The sequence below is a fragment of the Falco peregrinus genome, chromosome 1 (genome assembly GCF_023634155.1).
Source record: "Falco peregrinus isolate bFalPer1 chromosome 1, bFalPer1.pri, whole genome shotgun sequence".
In the NCBI taxonomy this organism is placed as follows: Eukaryota; Metazoa; Chordata; class Aves; order Falconiformes; family Falconidae; genus Falco; species Falco peregrinus.
The window spans coordinates 5992633-6012768 of NC_073721.1; the positions used below are offsets into that span (position 1 = coordinate 5992633).

The following is a 20136-nucleotide window of genomic DNA, read 5'->3' on the forward strand; positions in this document are numbered from 1 at the left end:
AAGGAGAGGAAACAAGCACATTCAAAAGGAGAAAATAAGAGTAGTTTTCATTATTTATTTTTTTTCCCAAATGAATCAGATGCCTTATCCAAAGCCCATTGAATTCCATGTGAGTTTTCCCCCTGACTTCAATGGGCTTTGGTTCTGGCTTTTAGCTCCCATGAAAGGTCCCGAACTGTCTGTGCTGGGGTGACAAGGAGGCTTGGGCAGACAATTGCCGGAGCTCCTCCAGCCCCTGGCCCAGCCAGGTTGCTAAGGAGACTTGGCCTGGGGCTGGGCCCAGAGCTCACCCCTTCCGGGGTTGTTGTCTCCGCTCCCTGCCAAGGCACTCCAGTGGCGGCACAGCCACTCTTTCAGTCACAATACACTCGACTTCGGCCTCTGGCAGCACCAAATCCTGCCCTACATCTTCCCTCCGCCAGCGTGCTTGGCGAGCAGCCTCTCTTGCCGCAGTTTTTCCATCTCTGCAGCCCTCGCGCTAGGACCGGAGCGGTGGGGTCGCATCTTCTGGTCGCTCTTGACTGTGAAACTGCAGGTTTGGCCCCTGTCGCACCCCTCCGTACACCAGCATCTTAACCTCGTACCTTTGCATCGCGACTTTCCTGGCTCTCTCCTCCCTGGTTTCCCTCTGTGTTGGCTGCCGCTGGTCAGCAAAAAGAAAAAGAAAAAAAATAAAAATTGGAGGAGATTAAGCCAAGGGTGGGAGAGAGATGAGGCCCTTTTGTAGGAGCCACCTCTCCAGAGACTTACGCTTCTTAAAGAGCCGATTCTCAGGACTCCTCGTGAAGTGTGAAGCCTCCAGTAGTTGGTTCCAGGATAGTTCTTCCAGTTGCTTCTCCCTCCAGCATCTGTGGCAGGATGGGCTCACGCCCATCTCCATGTGTCGTGCAGGGCTGGGAGCTTCCTGGGCAGTTCCTTCTATTGTGCCAGGGTTTTTTTGAAACTTGGAATTTTCCAGCTTTCTTAGATTCTTTGCATTTTTCTCTCTTGGAGGAGGGTACTTTGAAGTTTTAACATTAACAGGCTAAATAACAGTTTCTTCTAAGCCATTGGGCAGGTCTGTCAGTCATCGTTGCAGATCGCGAGTCTGTTTGTCTACAGATAACAAGCAGAATTGCTCGAGCAATTCTGAGCAGAAACGCTCAAACCTTAGGCACTTTCGTGGTGGTGTACAGTTTAGATGCTTGTAGCCTTGAATGCGATATTCCTCCCATGAGCAATTTGTTTTTGCTCGACCTTTTGTACATAATTTACTCCTCAAATGGGGATGATGTTGTTTTTGTATCTAAGCTGCAAGTTAGAGAAAGCAGGCTGGTGTCGGTCTCTCAAGGTGGGATCCTTTAAGCATGCTTTCTCTTTAAAAGGTGTTATAAAGGTAAACTTGAGGAAGCACTAGAATAAAAATGAAAATAACACGTGGAGATTTGTAAGTAATTATGTCTGGCTTAATTACTTTCAGGTCAATGTACAGAAAATATTTTTCATTTTAAGCAATGTTATCAACATCCATTATATTTGCTTTTAAACATCTATTACGTTTCAGTTGAACCAGGAAGGTCTGTTTGAGACAGCATATCTCTGAAAAAGCCTTGTAGATCTGTATGTAGTTCACTAAGTAACTAATACGTATGGTAATAAAATTAGTATCTACTACTTTTTATGGTCCTTATAACATAATGTTTATCATTCTTAAAGACAGCTAATCTATGGGCTGATTTTCTGTATTATAGCATATGCTGTTGACTTGGTTTTGAAACGTGTTAGCAGAGCAGAACACTGACATTTCAGTGATCAGGTAGCAAAGATTGATTTCTTGAGGTTTTGATTCAATTCAGTATTAATGAGCAAGGGGAATATTGAAATCAGTAGGGCTACAGAGCTATGGGATTGGTTGCCAACTTGTTTTGTATGGAACTATTGTCTGAGTTAAATAACGAGATGTATATGATCACTGTAGTTTAGCGATGAACCTGATGATAATTATTAGCTTATTGAAGGCTAATGATAAAATTAGTTTTACTAGCCTTTAAGATTTTTATTTTTAAAGGTAACTTTGACTCTTTTGCTGGTCTTCAGTGAAAAGAACACACTGCTTCCATCTAATATTAGCATAGCCAGATATTTGAGTGATGATATCTGCTTACCAATGTACAGCTTGTATTTTAAATGCTAAATAGTGATGTGGGATTTATGAACGTGGTTTTGACAGTACCTGTGCTTAAGCAGAGTCCTTAGATGCGTGCAGCATGCAGTGAAATAGGAAAGACAGGGTAATATCCCAAAATGACTATTCCCAGGAAATAGTACAGAATTATACCTGGTCATTTGTAATCAATGGAAGTATCTCCATATTTATTTACATATTTTCCCTACTTCCCCCTCTGTAGTGATTTCCCCCAATACTGAGTGTATTTCTTGTGGTCCTTTGGACTCCAGGTTTGTCAGGAAACCCTGCTGAATTTGCATCATGATGGTTACGTTCTTCTGTGCTGTGTGCCTGTGTGGGCATAGGAATACTCCCCTCTGCTGAAGTGGGGGAGTTGATGAACACTAATCATTGCTCCATATGTTGAAGTGCAACTAAAGTTTATTTTTAACATGTTTACCCTTAGAGAAGAAATTTCACAAATGGCTATACATGTACATGCGCTTTATTTAATTTTTTTAAAGGAATTTGGGACCAAGAATATAAGAACTCTGCTTTTACTTCTTTGCCTCCTCTTTTTTTGGTAAAGGAAATGTTTGACAGTCATCAATAAAAGATTAAATCGTTGATGGCTATCGGGGTAAACTAAACGCATTTTGTGTGTTGATGCTGGCATAGTAGGAACTTTTCCAAGATGTTTCAGGCCTCATTCTCTGGTTTGTTTAAGGGCAGAGAATAAGGTCACGAAGGAAATCAAACCCTGATGTGGAGAAATGAAACATGAGGCCTACTGACTTCTAAAAAACATTTTAAATAACATTCTCTAAGGTTTCATTTTATACTGAAGGCAGCTGTAATAAGTTTTGGAAGATGGTGTAAGGTTTCTATTAAAGAGAGATTTTTCCTTGCTGTTTTTGTACCCAAATGAACGAGGGAGGGAGATGGAATTAGAGCTTATTTAGTATAAGGTGAGAAACTAAAAGTTCTCTCCAGAAATGTAAAATATTAATTTATGTGTTCTACTGTAATTTACAAATTAAAAAGAATATGAAACTGTTCCTAGATCTTTGAGAATGACACACATAGCCATGGAATAATTTAATAACTGCAACACAAATGCACTTTTGCCACAAGTAAAATAAGACTGCTGCTTTGTAGTATGCTGCCAGCGTAGCCTCAGTGAATAAATTCCCAGTAGATGTTTGCTGCATGCCAAATATATTGGACTGTATAAAAGATCCCATTGTTCCATGGGCATCGTTATTTGCTATTATACTCTCAATGTTTGCTTGTGAAACAGTTTATTGGAAACTAGTACGTTTAAGAAGGAACGCTTGATTTGATATTCAGTTGACTTGGCTCTTAATGTCAAAGCTTTTACAGTGTATACAACCTCTAAAAATAAATACTTAGGTCCACTCTTTTTCACTTCAAAAGAATTCCCGGAGCAGGGGAGAACGGACAGCTTGGGCTGGGGATGGGCAAGGGGCTTTTCACTTCTAATTCATGGGTTGAAAGTCTGTGTAGGTCAGTATTAACTTTACATTCTTGTAAAACGAAATGGACAGAATTAAGTTTGCATGGAGAAGGTGGGGAGCTCCCAGCTAGGCTGATGAAACTGCAGCTCTCTGAAGGTTTTCTGGGGAGGGTGGCATTGTCCGCCACGCTCACTGGGTCATAAGGCAATTTGGTAACCAGGGCTGCCATACTGAGGACTTTTCATTCAAACATTGTGTAAGAGATTAAGTATTTATGCTTTGCCCACTTGCCTTGTCCAGCAATAAAAAGCTGTTGGTGGCCCTGGAGGCTGGGGAGCTGGCTCATGCCCTGCCCACCACCCAGATGATTTTAGGAGCTGTTAGATCAGGCATAGTGAGGGTGATGGAAAGGTGCCTGACTGACATAGCTGAGGGCGAGGCTCCCATTGATGCTTTCCCCAAAGACTACGTATATCACATCCACTAAACTGGGCTGAGAGTGCTGGCTGCAATGGCTCTCAGCGTACCCAGATGATACAGAGTGCTGTAACACTGTGTATTCAGTGATGGAAGCTTGACTGAGAACATATGAGAAATGCTTAAGCAAGTCTATAGATTAAAAGCTCTATTAGCTCAACATTAAATACACTGCAGTTTTCAAGACAACTGCCTGTGTCCTGCTCAGAATAAGAACAAACTGGTGTTTCTGCTGCTGTGTCTGGGTAAAGCAGAGAGCGGCTATCGTGGTAGTACTGGTCAGAGCGTTCTGAAAAGTCGAGCCGTCTGGTACCTGCATCCTGCGTGAGGTGTTTCAGTGCTGAGGCTTCTGCTGCTAGTTTTGAGAAATTTTGACACACCAATCAGTTTTTAAAATGAATCCATAATCTTTCTTAATTTGTGAAGGTTTAGTCCAATTAGAATGTTTTAAAGCTCAGAGATACTTACTACAATAGCTAAAAAAAAAAAAAAAAAAAAAAAAACCCACCAAAAAAAGGAAGGTATTTTACTTAATTCTTGCTGAGTTGAAAATGAAAATGCTATGGAAAAATGCTTAAAGTTTTTAAGTGTGGTTTCTGCCCTCCCCCCAAATAGCTATTCTTTATATTACAAGTGTAGCGCTCAGTCATCTCCTTTGAACTGTAGTTTTTGTTATACGTTTTGGCTGCAGTGTTATTTCAGAGGAGTCAGCCAACAGGCTTACAGGGCTTTTTGGCTCAAGTTCACTTACAGTTTTCTTGGCAGCTCTGCTTATTTATGCATCTTTATTTCTCTCTCTCTTTCTCTCTCTCTCTCTCTCTCTCTTTCTCTTGCTCTTTCTCGCTCCCCCTCCCCACCGAACAGAGCGATCACCCCATCGGCCCATCCTCCAAGCTGGCCTTCCAGCAAATGCCTCTGCGGTCGTCGGAGGTGACGTCGAGTTCGTCTGCAAAGTCTACAGTGATGCTCAACCTCATATTCAGTGGATAAAACATGTAGAGAAGAATGGCAGTAAATACGGACCAGATGGACTGCCGTATCTTCAGGTTTTAAAGGTGAGGCTTTACAGATGCCGGCGATGGTGATGACTTCTTTAAAGTGCTGAATTTATTTGATGTAAATCCAAGAATTTTGAGATCTGAGCTTCTTTTGAAAATGGAAGTGTTTATGTGACAAATGAAATAATGAGTTAGATAAACATTTATTGTCTAAATGCTAATTATGCGGCTTATAGACACTGTTTTGCTCTTTTTTACTTCCGTGAAGTCCTCCGGTTCTGAATGTTTCATTTTCACATGAAAACCCTCTTAAAGAACATCGTTGACATTTATGTGTGGGTAGAACGCATCCAAAACATACCCAGGACAATCTACTCCATTTCTTTCACGTTTCTTCAGCCTCTTTGTTTCAAAGTAACATGACACCTGCTGCCAAAACCCTGTTGGCAGGATTGGGTTTTCTGGATGCTTGAGCCTGCAGAGATGTCTACTTTTTGCTGGCGTATTGGTGGTGTCATTCCTGCCGGCAGGTGTTTTGAGCAAGCCTGACCAAGGAAACTCCAGTTTTCCAAGCTGGGTGGCATTGCCAAAACTCAGCATGCTGGCAGGCAGGACAGCCGGCTCTATACCGTCCTGTTGCACGCAGCCGGTGCACCAGCCCTGGTGCTTATTTCCCCCATGCCGCTGTTTTCTAACTCCTCGTGCAATGCTTTGGATTTAAAAAAAAAACAAATAACAACAAACCCCAACAAACCCCAATCCCTCAATGTTTTGACACTGATAGCTGTACGAAGTGGAAGGCATATTCTTATGACGTGTTGGTGGTGGGACCGTAGACAGATTGGTGTCCGTTTTGGGCAGCAGTGACATTGTTCTCCTGTGTTATTGGTCTATTCTAGCATTCGGGGATAAATAGTTCCAATGCTGAAGTGCTGACACTGTACAATGTGACAGAGGCGGACGCTGGAGAATATATTTGTAAGGTCTCCAATTATATAGGGGAGGCCAACCAGTCTGCCTGGCTCTCTGTTCTGCCAAGTAAACAAGGTAACAATGTTTTTTAAAGCAAGCTGGATGTAGAAGCTGGAAAAAAATAGTGCTTTGGGAGACTGCAGGCAGCTTGTAGGATAACTCTTTGGCCTTGTGGTATATGTGTAATCCTCCTTCGGTGATGCAACTGGTATTACACCAGCAGCCATGGAAAAATTCCCACAATATTCTGTGTGTACCGTAAGCACTGCTTTCTGATGCTGATCTGTGTTCTCTCTTGTGTTTGGTGTTTTTGTGTCTGTGTGTTTATGTCTGTCCAGTTTTGTTGTTAATTCTGCCTACCTTGCAGTTCACGTATAGGGTACTCATTGAATAATATAATTATGGCCTAATTAGTGTATATTTATATACATACGTGTGTGTGTGTGTGTATATATGAAGCACATAAGTACCCACTGAAGCATGAGTCAGGTCGGTGTAGTCACTTACAACTTCCCACATGACCTGTGACTGCAGGGTGGGAGGGTTTTCCGGTTGTTACTCACCCGTTACTAACTGGGTAATGACCCGTCAGTAACAGTAAGGACTGGCAACAATGTGACTACAACTTCTCACTAAATTTGCTTTAAAATGGTCTGGTAAAAATGTGTTTATTCCGTCATCATCTATTTCAAAGTAACATTTTTGAATGGAACAGAGACAAAAAGCAGGAAACAATAATTTCTGTGAATGTCCATCATAGAGATGTTGACATAGATGCCCTGCTGTGCCCATTTTAGGACAGCTGGAATGTTCCAGGTCTTATACATTGATTGGTTTGGTGTGTAATGACTTGTCAAGACAGAGATTTAGCAAGTCTGGAAGGAGACCAGAAAAAAGAAAAAACTTACAGGGTTTTTTTTTTTTTTTTCAGTCTCTAAGACTTAGGAAGATATCTTTTATTTCCATATCCATGTTCTTGAACCTTTGGGGTCCAGTTTTTCTCCCTGTCCCTTGAGAGCCACAGCTAATCTTTTTTGAAGAAGAGCTGAGATACCGTCTACTGTGCTTCTAAGCAAGCCACCAAATATTACCAGACTTCAGATTAAAACGAGATTTGACAGCACTGCACAACATACAGTGTTTAAGTGTACTGCAGTGGGTGGTGCAAGGACCATACACTGCATAAGCTAGCTACTAAGTTGTGTCTTTTGGAGCAGAAGTTCTTTTTTTTTTTTAATCCTTCAGAGTGTATTTTTATAGTAAATTCTTTCCTCTGAAACAGGTAACTACATGTGAAGGATCCTGCATTCTGTCCTACCTTGTTTTCTCTTTGTTTTTCTTCAACTTCCTTTTATTAAAAAAGAAGAAGGAAAAAAAAAAAAAAGCTTTGTGGGTTAATTTTTCCATGTCATTTGATTGCATGCATGTTTAGGTGGTGAGTTTAGGTCTGGTGAAGGGTGTTGATTACTTTCTGAGGTGAGCTGGGACCTGTTGGTAAACGCCTTTTGGATGAGGGATTGTGGATGGGGAAAGGAGCTTTGCATCTCTACACCTCTGCCTTTACAAAGTGCAAAGCCCTGTGGCTCCATCTCCCTATCCACAAGAATTCTCTCAATGTCTAGCTTTTTCTCTTGCTTCCCTCTTTTGTTTTTTTTTAGGCTGCCGGTGTTAACACCACGGACAAAGAAATTGAGGTTCTCTATATACGGAATGTAACTTTTGAGGATGCTGGGGAGTATACATGCTTGGCGGGTAATTCTATTGGGATATCCTTTCACACTGCATGGTTGACAGTTCTGCCAGGTATACACTGCTCTCTTTCTGTGGTTTTTCCTCTTTTTTGTTTCCCCTTGTTGATTGCTGCAGAATTAGCACGGCTTCTGTCTCAGAAAAGGACTTTTACAATGATTTCTTTTTTTAAACACAGTTGTCTCAAGCCAATGAATTGTTTTGTCACTTATTTGCAACTCCAAAAACTTAACAACAGCAACAAAAGGTGGGGGGAATGGCTATTGCACCTAATTGAAATTTTTTTTACATCTGTTAAATGTTCGTTAGAAATGCTAAGGAACAGCAGTTCCTTAACACTTCAGTGAGATAACTGAAAATCAGCACATTAATCATTGTAAACTTCTTCAAGAGGAGGAAATTCAAAGTTTCTTGTGAAACTATGGGGCTAATTTGGCCACAGCCATGTACTGGTTCTTTAGACTACCAGAACGATTCAGTGTGCTTAAATTCATTTTTACCTATCATGCAGATCTCTTATGGAAATCCTAATTTTAATGTCAATGGATTGTGTACAGAAGCAGTGCCTTCCATATCTTGGGAATCGGCTCTGTGCATCTTTAAATATTGCATGCTCTAAGAAAAACAAGTAGTCATTTGCTTTTACTGCAAAGCATGTCTTGCTATTCTGGGGTTGATGATGTTTCTGTCCTTAAAAGAAACAAACATCAATGTGCTTTATTGCCTGAAAATTGTTATCAGCTGTTAGAAGATGTAACTGTAGTTGGTTTTGACACTAGTCAAATTTTCTCATTTATAACTGTTGGCAGCTGCCTTAGGAGTTCCTTTGAAAAAACATGAACCTCCTGAGGTTTGCTGGGTCATCTTGTGCTTACCATTTATTAATTGTTAATCCTAAGTAAAAGGTACAAAACCTGCATGTGCATATTGCTGAGGTTCATATTACGGGAGTGAAATGTTCCCACTTTCTGCAAATAGTTTCTTACCCTTTATTAAAATTTATTGAACAAGGCAACTTTATTACATCTCACTCTTATGTGAACACCGAGCCTGCCTGGTCTGTCACCAAGCAGGCGAAGCAATACTTGTGTGGAGCTTGCTTCTGCTAGCAGTGTTTGCGTTTTGCAAGTGCTTGAACAGCATTTTTTTTTTTTTTTAACTGATTTTCTTGAATGAGCTATTTTTATAAGCCTAGAGTGAGGCACAAGAAAATTTCAGCTGCAACGTGCATTGCTTGCGGAGTGACCGCTGATTGCTGTGGAATGCTGTTTATCCGGGGGTTGAATCCCAGATAAGGGATTAGGGACAGTGTTTGCACATATAACTGTCTTGAAGATAATTTCAAAATGGTTTCAATCAGAGTAACAGCTATGTAGAAACCACTCCCACTACAATCTAATCTCATAGACTAGTAACCACTGATGGGGTTACTTCAAATATGCAGTCCTCACAAAAGAGGACTCATTAATTAACATATTGTTAGCAATTCAGCTTTCACTTACATTATGCTTTTTAATCTGACACGGGGCTCTTCAAAGGACCTCAGGGGGGTTAGACATCTGGCATGAACAACAATGAGTAAAGCAGCTAAGCAGCCCGGATCCTTGAAACACCCTTGAAACCCCTAACCTGGGTTTAGAAACGTGGTGGGAGACCTACTCATCCCGCCTTGCTGCTGCATTTTGAAATGCCAGTCAAAATTTTGGATAAACGCGCTATGCAGACTCGAGCCCAAATGTCTCTTTGTGAATTTAGACACTTTTCTTTTAGGTCAGTTAACTGCGTATTTTATCTTTAAATGTGTCTTTTTTTTGGTTAAAAAGAGTTACCGTGCTTTTGAAGTTTGACTTGAGTAACAAAATGAACCTGAGCCTAGTTTGAACACTTCAATTTTTTCTTATCCCCTAAATTTATTCTTGATCATGCACTATTTCAATGTATATGTATCTGCCTATCTAGGCAGGCACATGTATATGTCTATATATGTATCCATACATGTACAAGCTCACACTCAGTGGCAAACAGAGAATTCAAAGCAGCAGTCTAGAAAGAAGAGCAATTACTTTCAGATCAGAAGATGACCTAAACTTTCACAGTATTCTGTATGTCACCCAGTCACTACAAGAATTGCTGATATTTTACCATTTCAAGTTGTTCCAAGCGCTGTACCGAACGATGCTTGTACTGTGTGCTAACTCTGTGGCATGATTGTTCCCTCCTAAAAACTTCCAATCTAGCTCCTGAAAAAGAAAAAGAATACCCGACATCTCCTGACTACCTGGAAATAGCAATTTACTGCATAGGGGTCTTCTTAATTGCCTGCATGGTGCTGACGGTCATCCTGTGTCGCATGAAGAACACCACCAAGAAGCCCGATTTCAGCAGCCAGCCCGCTGTCCATAAGCTGACAAAGCGAATCCCTCTGCGCAGACAGGTAACAGAAAGTAGATAAAGAGTTTAAAAGACTTTTACCAAACAACTAAGCCAGCACATCCTTCTGATGAAAGCTATGGAAAAGGGAATAAATAAGCATTATACCAAATTGCAGTAGGGGTGGGATTTAATCTGGCACCTAAGAGACTGGCACGGGAAGAATGTACATCTTAACACATCAATGGGTGTCTCAAGGCAAGGGAATCAGGGCAGGGATGTTAAAGGAGAAATGTAAAACAATGGAATGTATTCTGTATTAGCAGTCTGTAGATGGAAAAAATGTATTTCAAGTATTTTGGGGCCTGATCCCACAGCTCATTGAAGTCAATGGAAAAATTTTTACTGACTTAATGGACTTTGGAACGGAATCCTATTTGATTGTGTATTTATGGTTTTTCTAAGGTGACTATTATTGTAGTAACTGGGTACCAGATACAGAGAGGTATTTTTCAGGAAGAATTTTGAAGACTGAGGGGAGGGAATTTCAGGGCCAAGCATTCAGAAACCGCCCCAAAATAGAAAAAAGACTGTAATAAAGTAAAAACAGGGGAGATACGGTATCAGATCTTGGACAGTTTGATTAAGATGCTGATACTTTTGAGTGAGGAACAAAAGCAAATGTCAAGTTTAAAATACACACAACAGCATCGCATGAAATTTATTTTACAATTGCTTGTGGCTGGCAGTGACAGTTTCTGGAGGGGGCGATACCAGGAGCAGCAAACCAATTGAATGAGTAACAGGACTTCGGCTATGTCACAGGCCATCACTTGCCAAAACAGCCTCCGTTCCCACATCCTATCCTCTCCTGAAAGACTTATTTCTTTTGAAGCTGGAGTTTAATCTGGTTTGACTTTCTTGCAGTAAGTTTTCAGGGTAGACCTCTGAACCCACCACATCCATCCTCACTCAGGTTTCAGCCCTGCCAGGTGGAGGGGTGTTGGCATCTGAGGCTGAGGTTCACCTTGTTGTTCAAAATGGGGACCATCTGCAGGGGTTGGATCCAGGCTGTGGTCAGGGGGGTTGCACCCGAGGCTTTAGTTTGGATCTGCCTGCACCATGTATACGTTGTGCAGAATTTCTGCAGGTCGTTTTCACAGCCTGTCCAGAATATTATCATTGTCAAAGTAATACACATACCTTAAAAATAGTTCTTCAGTGGGGTAAGTGTTTGAAACTTAGATGCACTGTCAGAGTTAGGGTGGGGCTTGGTCTTGGGATTTTGAACAGTATTGCTTTTTTCTGAACCCATGGTTTCGGAATCTTCTTGGTTAAAAATACTACAAAGCAGTAATGCTTTAGCCATCTTCCTCTAAAGTGCAGTATTTTACAAAATCTTGAGGTGGGGATATGAAGTTTGTCCAACCTGAAAAATACTGGATTTGGTTTTTGAGCAACAATGGTAGTTCTTATTTTTTCAGTCTGTTTTTGCCTTTTTTTTTTTTTTTTTTTTCTTGTAACTGTGATTTTACTCATTTGCTTGGAAGTCACTGGGAAGAAGAGGGACTTTTGACTCTGAATGTATCAGAGTGATGAGAAGCCCTCAGTTCCATTCACACTTCTCTATAGCTAAAAATCTGTGTAGCTTTCTGGACAAAGAAGGCTTTTCAAATGTTGCATGCTTAACCAGAGACACATATCAGCTGGTTAGATAAAAGACATTTATTAGATTTCTGCCTAAATATAAAAGCATCATAATGACTCAGAGATAAGCTGACGGCGTAAAAAATACCTAGGGTTTGGTGTGAGCTCAGTTGTGTCAGTTGGAAATGGTTCCTCAGGGGGAGAGTATTATTTCATTGCGTGTGACAGCAGTGCCAACCGCTGCCCTCAGTTTAGTTAGTTATCATTTAATGATGCAATATGGACCTTCTCCAAAGCTATTGTTTTCACAGAGGAAAAAGAATCTGTCTTACAACATGCTTGTCAGATAGGGTTTTATTGGTTTATTCTGGTTTTCTATATTTTCTTAGCCAAAGCAGCATTTTTCTTTCAAAAGCAGGAATAATTTTTCTGAAAAACAATACGTTTGAAAGTGCGAATCCTATTTCAACCCCTAAGCAAAAATTCCACTAATGTCAATTCTCCCAAGTACTTTTTGTTAACAGGAGTTTCTCATTGAAGGGCTCTCTCTGCTTTTGTGCCTTCACAGAGGAAAATACAACTACTATAAGCATTATAAGAAATACGTATTTCTGTGTTGATGGTTTCACTGGTCATTTCACTAATTGCGTGTATTAGCTTGCAGAGGCAGGATGAGACAAGTCAGTCCCTAAAGACTTGCTCGTCAACAGTGAAGATTCTGTAATTTTTCACTTAGCATCTCCTTGGTCTCTAAAGCTGGAGCATTTATTTAGTTTCTGCATCTTTTAAAGCTGGTTTTAGATTTCAGAATTGTTTTCACGAGTCAAGAATTAAAAAATAATCCAGGGGGTGTTTTATTTAACGGGTATGTGTTTCTGGATTATTCAGCTCTGTTTGTTTTATTGTGCCACCAGGCTTACTTTTTTGTTTCAGTTTATTTGTATTTCAGAGGATTGTATTTAAAGCCTGGTGTTTTTGGTTTTTTTTTTCACTAAACCTGTATTTATCTATTGATTACAGAAGGTTCTCACTTGCCTTTGTGGAACGTGGCCGAGTTGCTGAGGGGATGGTGAGAGCAAGCAGGGGAGATGCTCATGGCAGGTAGACTGTGTGAGCTGGGCAGAGATTTGGGGCTGGGTGATGGGATTTGTTGGAATTCCAGAGAAATGAGGCCATAGATCAGAGACTTCTTGATATTGTTTTCAAAGCTCTCTGCTGCTGGGTCAAGCTCCCTAGGGATCTGGATATGAAAATAATCCTGGTTCACAAAGAGGCGTTTGCACGACTGTGATGCCATCTTGTCTAAGCGGGATAAGAGTCTTGCTGAGTAACATATGGTTTGGTTTGCAGGCCTGGATTGTCGTAAACTATTTAGTCTGAGCTACTACAGGATTTTATCATTCCCCACGTGCAGGCATTTTTTTCCTGCCAAAGTGTGGTTCTTTTCGCATTCATAGGAAGGGTCAGGATGAAGTCAGGAATTATCAGTTCCCTCCCCCTACAGTCCGCAGCCTCACTAGGATCTGGTACTTGGTTTTCAGAATAGAAACTGCTTACAGGGAAATCCCCGAGCAGTTGTTGTTCTTTATATAAAAGCAGAGAGGTGCAGTGCTCTGCTGGTGTTAGCCGTGTTCTGTGTAGAAGTACCAGCTTGGGAGGGAGGGGGAGGAAGTATCTGTAGGACTGAACATCACAAACTGTTTCGAAGTATGGGCTTTAGGTGACAGGTTCACTGAGCCAAAAGGTAAAAGGTAGCCTTCAACAGGATATACATCTCCTTTGTAGAACTTACTTTCCTTTTAACAATTAAATTATAATGAAACAGGCAAAAAGACAGTCCCATCTTTTGTGACTTGCCCAGTCAAAGTCAAGTACTAGTGTTTGTCATCACTAGAGCGTTTCATCAGTGCCATCACAGTTAATCTGTCAAGTTGGGACCCCTTCAGCTTGGGCGTGTATATGTGTCTTCAATAGGGAGGAGTGATTTCTCATGCTTAACTTTTTAAATGCACTCGCATTAATTTATACTTACTGTTGTTGTGGAGGCTAACTCTTCATAACAACATAACGTGTGCATTTGTGATGAACAAAGACTGATTGGTTTAAAGTAAGACTTAAGCTCACCCAGCAAAATAGCTAGTTCAAAATGATGTTGGCAGCTGGAACGTGAGAAAAAGCCAAGTAATCTGGCACAAGTAAAGTAACATAGTATTTCACGTAGTATTGAGCTGTAAAGATATCATTCATTTTAAGGAATAGACTCTGAAATACAAAGATTAATACGCAGCTGTCAGTAGGATATGTTGCAAGGAGTTTACCTTAATACCTATTTTAGTTTCTTGCTTTATCCTTGGATTTCTCTAGATGGAGACCACTGACTTGCCTAGTAGTACTCGTTTGTTATTTTGTTCTTGTAGAAGAGTTTCAGAAGGAGTGCTTTTCAAGAAGCAGTGGAGCGTGTTTTAAATGTCAGTATTTAAAATTAGGAATCCTCAGTTTCGTGTAGTGCATTTAACCTTATATTTTCATAGATCCAGTCACTCAGATGGACTGTTTTTATCAACAGTAATAACGTTACTTACTGATTATATTTATATACATATATGCATATGACTTCGAATTAACTTTTACAGCAGAGCCTTCAGAAAGACTGACAATTATAGGAAATCACTGCATGGCTGCTAAAATCTCACAGCAGGAGTGCCAGAACTGACAGATCTAGGCTTCGGGACATGGTATAAATCATCAGTGGAGGAAAACACCCTTCATAATCAATTACAGACAATTACACACTGCTCTGCAGCTGATTTCGCCACATGGCATGTAAAGATTCCAGCAAAGATTTGTTTGTTTTAAATGCTCCGCTGCTTAGAAATGCTTGTAAAGCATTATCTTAGAGCTGATTAAATACAGCGTGCTGGCCAAAGGAAAAATATGTTTTTAAAGTAGGGATATAATCATGCATTGGTGCATGACATTTGGACACGGTGGGCTTTTCTCCTTCTAAAGTGCAGATACGGAGCTAAAGATCTGTCTGACACTGGTACTTTTTCTTTTTTCTGGCATCCTAAAAGCAGAAAGGAAGCACACAAAGAATATTTTCTGGTGGAGATCTACCTTCCCATTCAGGTTAACATATACCACAGTAGTCCATTTGGTGTTCTGCTCAAGTCAAGCCAACTTCTGCCTTCCTTGCTTTAATTAAGCACTCAAAATGCCACCTTAGTGTAGTGTTATCACTTAAAACAGATGTTGCTAACACATGAGGAGACCCTGAAGATGTTTAATTCACCTGCATCAGGCGGCCGTCCTTATTGCTCTGCCCTGGCTGTGCTTTGTTTCTTTACCTGTGAGAAGCACACGTTGGTGAGCTGGGTGGTTGCCCAAGAAGTTAGTAGTTAATGCATTTTGACTAGCTGTCCAGCTGCTGCTGCTTGGCACCTGGTAGACCCAAAAGTGGCCCTGGCATCTGTATATTGGCCATGTACAATTACAAACTTGCTGCAAAAGCTGCGTATGGCTTCTGTTATGCCCGAGTCCTACGTACCTTGACTCTTTGCATGACTTAGAGCAAAAAGAGCATCCATGTACTTGAAAGCAGCTCCACACGCTGAAATGTGGGGCTCATGGCAGGAGTGTTGTCACTAGTTCTCGAACCTGCATGGTAAGGGGTTGGAGAGCAGTGCTGCAAGTAGCAAGCTGCAAAAAGGCTTTCTATATGCTGTTCCTTAAATGTATACATGTAGATTAAAGTTGACCATGTCTACTGACCTTGGAGTAGGTAGGCTTTTCCTCATTGTTTTATAGCGCACTCTAAGGCAATGAAAAAAGGTGCTTTAGGGATGAGTTCAGAGGTTAATTCTTTACTATTGCAGAAAAGGTGAAAGGCCATTTTCACATAGAAAATCTCCTCCAACTGCAGGCCAGCCTGGGTTGGCTTCATCTTTTCTGGAGCAGATTTTTATAGCCCTTGAGCTCCTGTAACTCCTTGTATTGCTCCAGTTAATCAATCAGAAGAATATTCCCTGGGAGCACAGTCCATTTTTCATCTCCCAGACAGTGAGTAGTTTCTCTGGATTTTTCATCATTCCTGTCCATGATACTGCACTTTGGTTACCTACAGCATCTCTGGCCAGTCATCCAGTTATTGTGTGAAGTAAACATGCAGTAGTGTTAAAAGGGAAACTGGCAGAGTCTTTCATCTGTGCGTTTTTTTGGGTTTTTTTCTGTACATTATTACTATTTAACTTCTGTGTTTGAAATGCATCACCAGAGCATTTCAGTTTATTGTTAAGTTTACATTTATAGGTTTCAACCACGCTGAGACTGCTGAATTGGGAGTATAAGAGTTAGTGAAAAGATGAAACTCTGGCAGAGATCTGAACAGTGTTTAATACAAATACTGTATTCATGAAAAAAGGACCCCAAAACATTCTGGACCATTTCTGATACGTAAGGGATACCATCTAAATTTTGCAGCTTCAACTTCCACGCCTTCCTGATGTCACATGAAAACAATGGCTATACTGACAAAGAAAGGCGAGAATGGAAAGGCAATGTAATAAATAAATAATTACATAAGAATTGAGACTTGAAAAAAGATCTTGGTAGAATGGCTGGAAAAAATAGTGGGTGACTTTGGGAAATATGGAAGAAGTAGTCATAGAATATTAGTAGGTTTGAGGTAAGAGATTAAACAATGGAAACCAGAAATAACAGAAAAATGAAATTCAGTGGAAGTAGTGGGGACAGAGGAGATGCCACACTGTTTGTGGAGATTTATGTACTTCTTAGTGCTAAGCTGTTCATTTCTTGAAGCATCATTTTTAAGCCATGATGAAAATGAGGAAAAGTAAACAAAACTCTAATTCCAGCCCTGGTTCTCATGCTGGGTTGCCATGCAGCTCCTGCAGGTGTGTTCCCCTCTGTAGATTGGGCATGGCAGCATCTCTAGGATTCTGTTCAGTATTCACTTACTGATTTATTTGGAGCTACCTGATCAGCATTAGTAATTTTCTGTTTGTGTCCCAAATTGTCACCATATTTATTATCCTGGAGAATGTGCCAGGTACTTAATTTGCTGAAAGTAAATATTAACATCAGTGATGGTGGGATGAATGAGGGGGAAAGTGGTCCACCTTACTTTTCTGAATGGTAGCCTTATTTGTGCAGTTATACTTTCTTGTTCAATAGACACCACATCTTGCATGCAGAAGCTGGAGCTTCTGATATCAGTAAGGGTCTGTCAGCTGCAAAACTGGTTACTAAGTTTAATTTTTTGATAGCAATCCTTAACACTTCCTTATGAAACCTCTTTACAGTCTTAATCTCTGGTCTTAGAAAAATATGTCAAGAAGCCAAACACATTTGATGAGGTGGGTTTGAGGATGTCTACCTACAAAAAGACCTCTCAAACAAAACGGCTGGTCACAGTTGTGATGAGAAATTTGTTTGAGAGCCTTAGCCTTGTCTTGTCAAAACACATTGTGTAAGAGTGTGACTTGCAAAAGCCTTTCAGCCCCATTCCGAGGAGCTTGAATAATTCTGTGGCTGAGACACCGTAATTGTTAATTGGACTTAATATAAGGGAGCATTATGCTGGATGTATCAGGTGTCATAGAGACAAGAGGATTTTGTGTTCATATCACTATGTGTCACTGCTTTGCACTTTAATGCTATTAGGATCTGTTTGCTTGTAATTGCTTTTTTTATCTAGTTATAAGACCTGTGGAAGAAAATTGTAGCCTGGTGAGATTTTACATAAGCAAACCGGGTGTCAAAGTTGACTCCAGGTGATGAGGGTAAAGGTTGGGACATTGTTACTCTGATGCTCTAGGCTTCCAGCTTGGGCAGCAATGCTGGCTGAGAAGCACCTCCTGCCGCCCTGATGTGAGGATGGGTACCAGCGACAGCATTGTGAAACAACCTTCATCCCACCTTGGCCACCAGATTTGGACTTGGCCAAGACTGTCAGTGGTCTGAAGAGAGAAGGAGGATACACACTTAAAGGAGTGGAAGACTGGCAATACAAGCATTTTTGTTTTGTGTTCATATTCACTTGAAGCTCAGAGGTCAGCAGACAGCAGGCTGCTGCTTGCAGGTTTGAGGAAAGAGCCTTACAGAAGACGCACCATTCACACCAAAGCATGGTGTGACATGTTACACGGACGTAATAGCTACCTCCTTTTTCAAAGCAGTTATCATTAAATACCTTTGGCACTCCAAGGAAAATGTTGCTGAGGCTGGTGAGAAATCCATACTCCAAAGTGGATTACATTTCAAAGTGTTGGACACTAAATTATTTTTAGGAGCTCTTCTCCACATTGCCTGTGGAGTCTTTAATTAAAAATGTAGTTAACTGAAAACTTCAGTATCCCCAAATTATTGTCAGAGCTTTCTGATGCTTTCAGTATTGAATGCTTAGAAAATGTAGAACCATAGAATCCATAGAGTCATTTAGGTTGGAAAAGACCTTTAAGATCATCAAGTCCAACCATTAATCCAATACTGCAGAGTCTACTGCTAAACCGTGTCCCCAGATGCCACACCTACACCCCTTTTGGACACCTCCAGGGCTGGTGACCCCACCAGCTCCCTGGGCAGCCTGTGCCAGGGCTTGCCCACCCTTTTGGTGAAGAAGAACTTTCCCTGCCACCCAACCTAACCCTCCCCTGGCGCAACTCGAGGCCGTTCCCTCTTGTCCTGTGGCTGGTTCCCTGGGAGCAGAGACCGACCCCCCCTGCCCACAGCCCCTGCCAGGGAGCTGAGAGCCATCAGGGCCCCCCGAGCCCCCTTTTCTGCAGGCTGAGCCCCCCCAGCTCCCCCAGCCGCTGCCCACCAGCCCTGTGCCCCAGCCCCCTGCCCAGCCCCCTGCCCGGCTCTGGACACGCTGCGGCCCCCCAGGGTCTGTCTGGGAGTGAGGGGCCCAGAGCTGAGCCCGGCTTCGAGGGGCGGCCTGGCCAGTGCCCAGCGCAGGGGGACGGGCGCTGCCCTGGCCCTGCTGGCCACGCTGCTTCGGCTACCAGCCAGGGTGCTGCTGGCCTTCTCGGGCCCCTGGGCACACGGGGGGCTCATGCCCAGCCGCTGCTGCCCAGCCCCCCAGCCCCTTTCCCGCCGGGCAGCTCCCAGCCCCTGCCCCAGCCCGCGGCTGCCGGGGGCGGCTGTGCCCCACGGGCAGGGCCGAGTGTGAGAGGGCCCAACATTTCCTACACAGTAACACGCATTTAACCTTGATAATTGTCACTGCTGAAAAATATGGAAGCCTTTGCAAAAATACCATTTTTCAATTGCAAATTCAAAATTTCAATTTAATAGTAACACCAAAAAATAGTAAATTGCGTGTGATTTGGGAGGAGAAATGGTGACACGGATGACTATGAATGAGTGGAGGAGGAGAGCTTATTGATAACCCCTGCTCATGGTATAAGCTGCCCACCTGGGTATCTGAGAGTAATGATGTAAATACTCTCAGCTGATTAAAAAAATATTAATTTGGTAACTGAAAAGAGGGAGAAGTTTATTTAATTTATTTTCAGAGTGAATGTATTTAAAGGTTACATGTTTTCTGACATATGGGACAGACTAACAGCCCTGGCAGCCGTTCGAGTCAGCAGTGTGCTTACAAGGGAGGGTAAATGTGTGAGAACAGGGGACTAGAAACAAGGCTGTAGATTCAGCCACTTTCTAATACCACTGTTCTGAGCTGGCTTGGTTATCAGGTACTGCTGTTTTTCAGATACTGGGTCAAGGTTACATCTCCACCTTTTTTTTTCTTTTTGCATCTTGTATTGTAACAACAGGTGTCGGCTGACTCGAGCTCCTCCATGAACTCCAACACTCCTCTGGTGAGGATAACTACTCGCCTCTCCTCTACGGCTGATGCCCCCATGCTGGCAGGAGTCTCGGAATATGAATTGCCAGAAGACCCAAAATGGGAGTTTCCAAGAGATAAGTACGTAACCTCTTTCCCTTAACGCTACCCATGCACATCCGAACAACATGACACAGTATGGCAGGAAGCATCCCTCCTAACGCCTCCCAGGCTTTCTTTAGTTAAAAAGAAACCGCAGTTACCTGAACCTCCTCTGAAGATCAAGATGCAATTCAATGATCTGAAATCAGTTGGCTTTAAAAGAAACTAAATTTTCTCTGCCAGTCATTCTGATTTTCTTTCCAGATTTCTTGTAGGTTTTCAGATACTTCGCTGAAATGTAACACCTCTGTTAGGAAAAGATTGAATCTGAAGTGTTATTTCAAAACATAAGTGATCTAGACCAGGAGAGATATCCACATACGAGCA

At 41.7% G+C, this 20136-nt stretch overlaps 1 protein-coding gene across 12 annotated transcripts in view; it reads left to right on the forward strand.

The window, feature by feature from the left end:
• The window catches only part of FGFR2 (fibroblast growth factor receptor 2), an 87955-nt gene that overhangs the window by 49470 nt on the left and 18349 nt on the right, over positions 1 to 20136 (forward strand). For 5 of the 12 annotated variants that reach the window (XM_055812279.1, XM_055812286.1, XM_027795491.2 and 2 more), the window contains 4 exons: positions 4966 to 5156; positions 5999 to 6146; positions 10058 to 10260; positions 19637 to 19788. In XM_055812279.1, coding sequence (XP_055668254.1) covers positions 4966 to 5156; positions 5999 to 6146; positions 10058 to 10260; positions 19637 to 19788 — 694 coding nt within the window. Of the gene's footprint in view, positions 1 to 4965; positions 5157 to 5998; positions 6147 to 7729; positions 7875 to 10057; positions 10261 to 19636; positions 19789 to 20136 lie in introns of all 12 variants that reach the window. The other 7 variants (XM_027795492.2, XM_027795498.2, XM_027795496.2 and 4 more) reach the window with 4 other exon arrangements.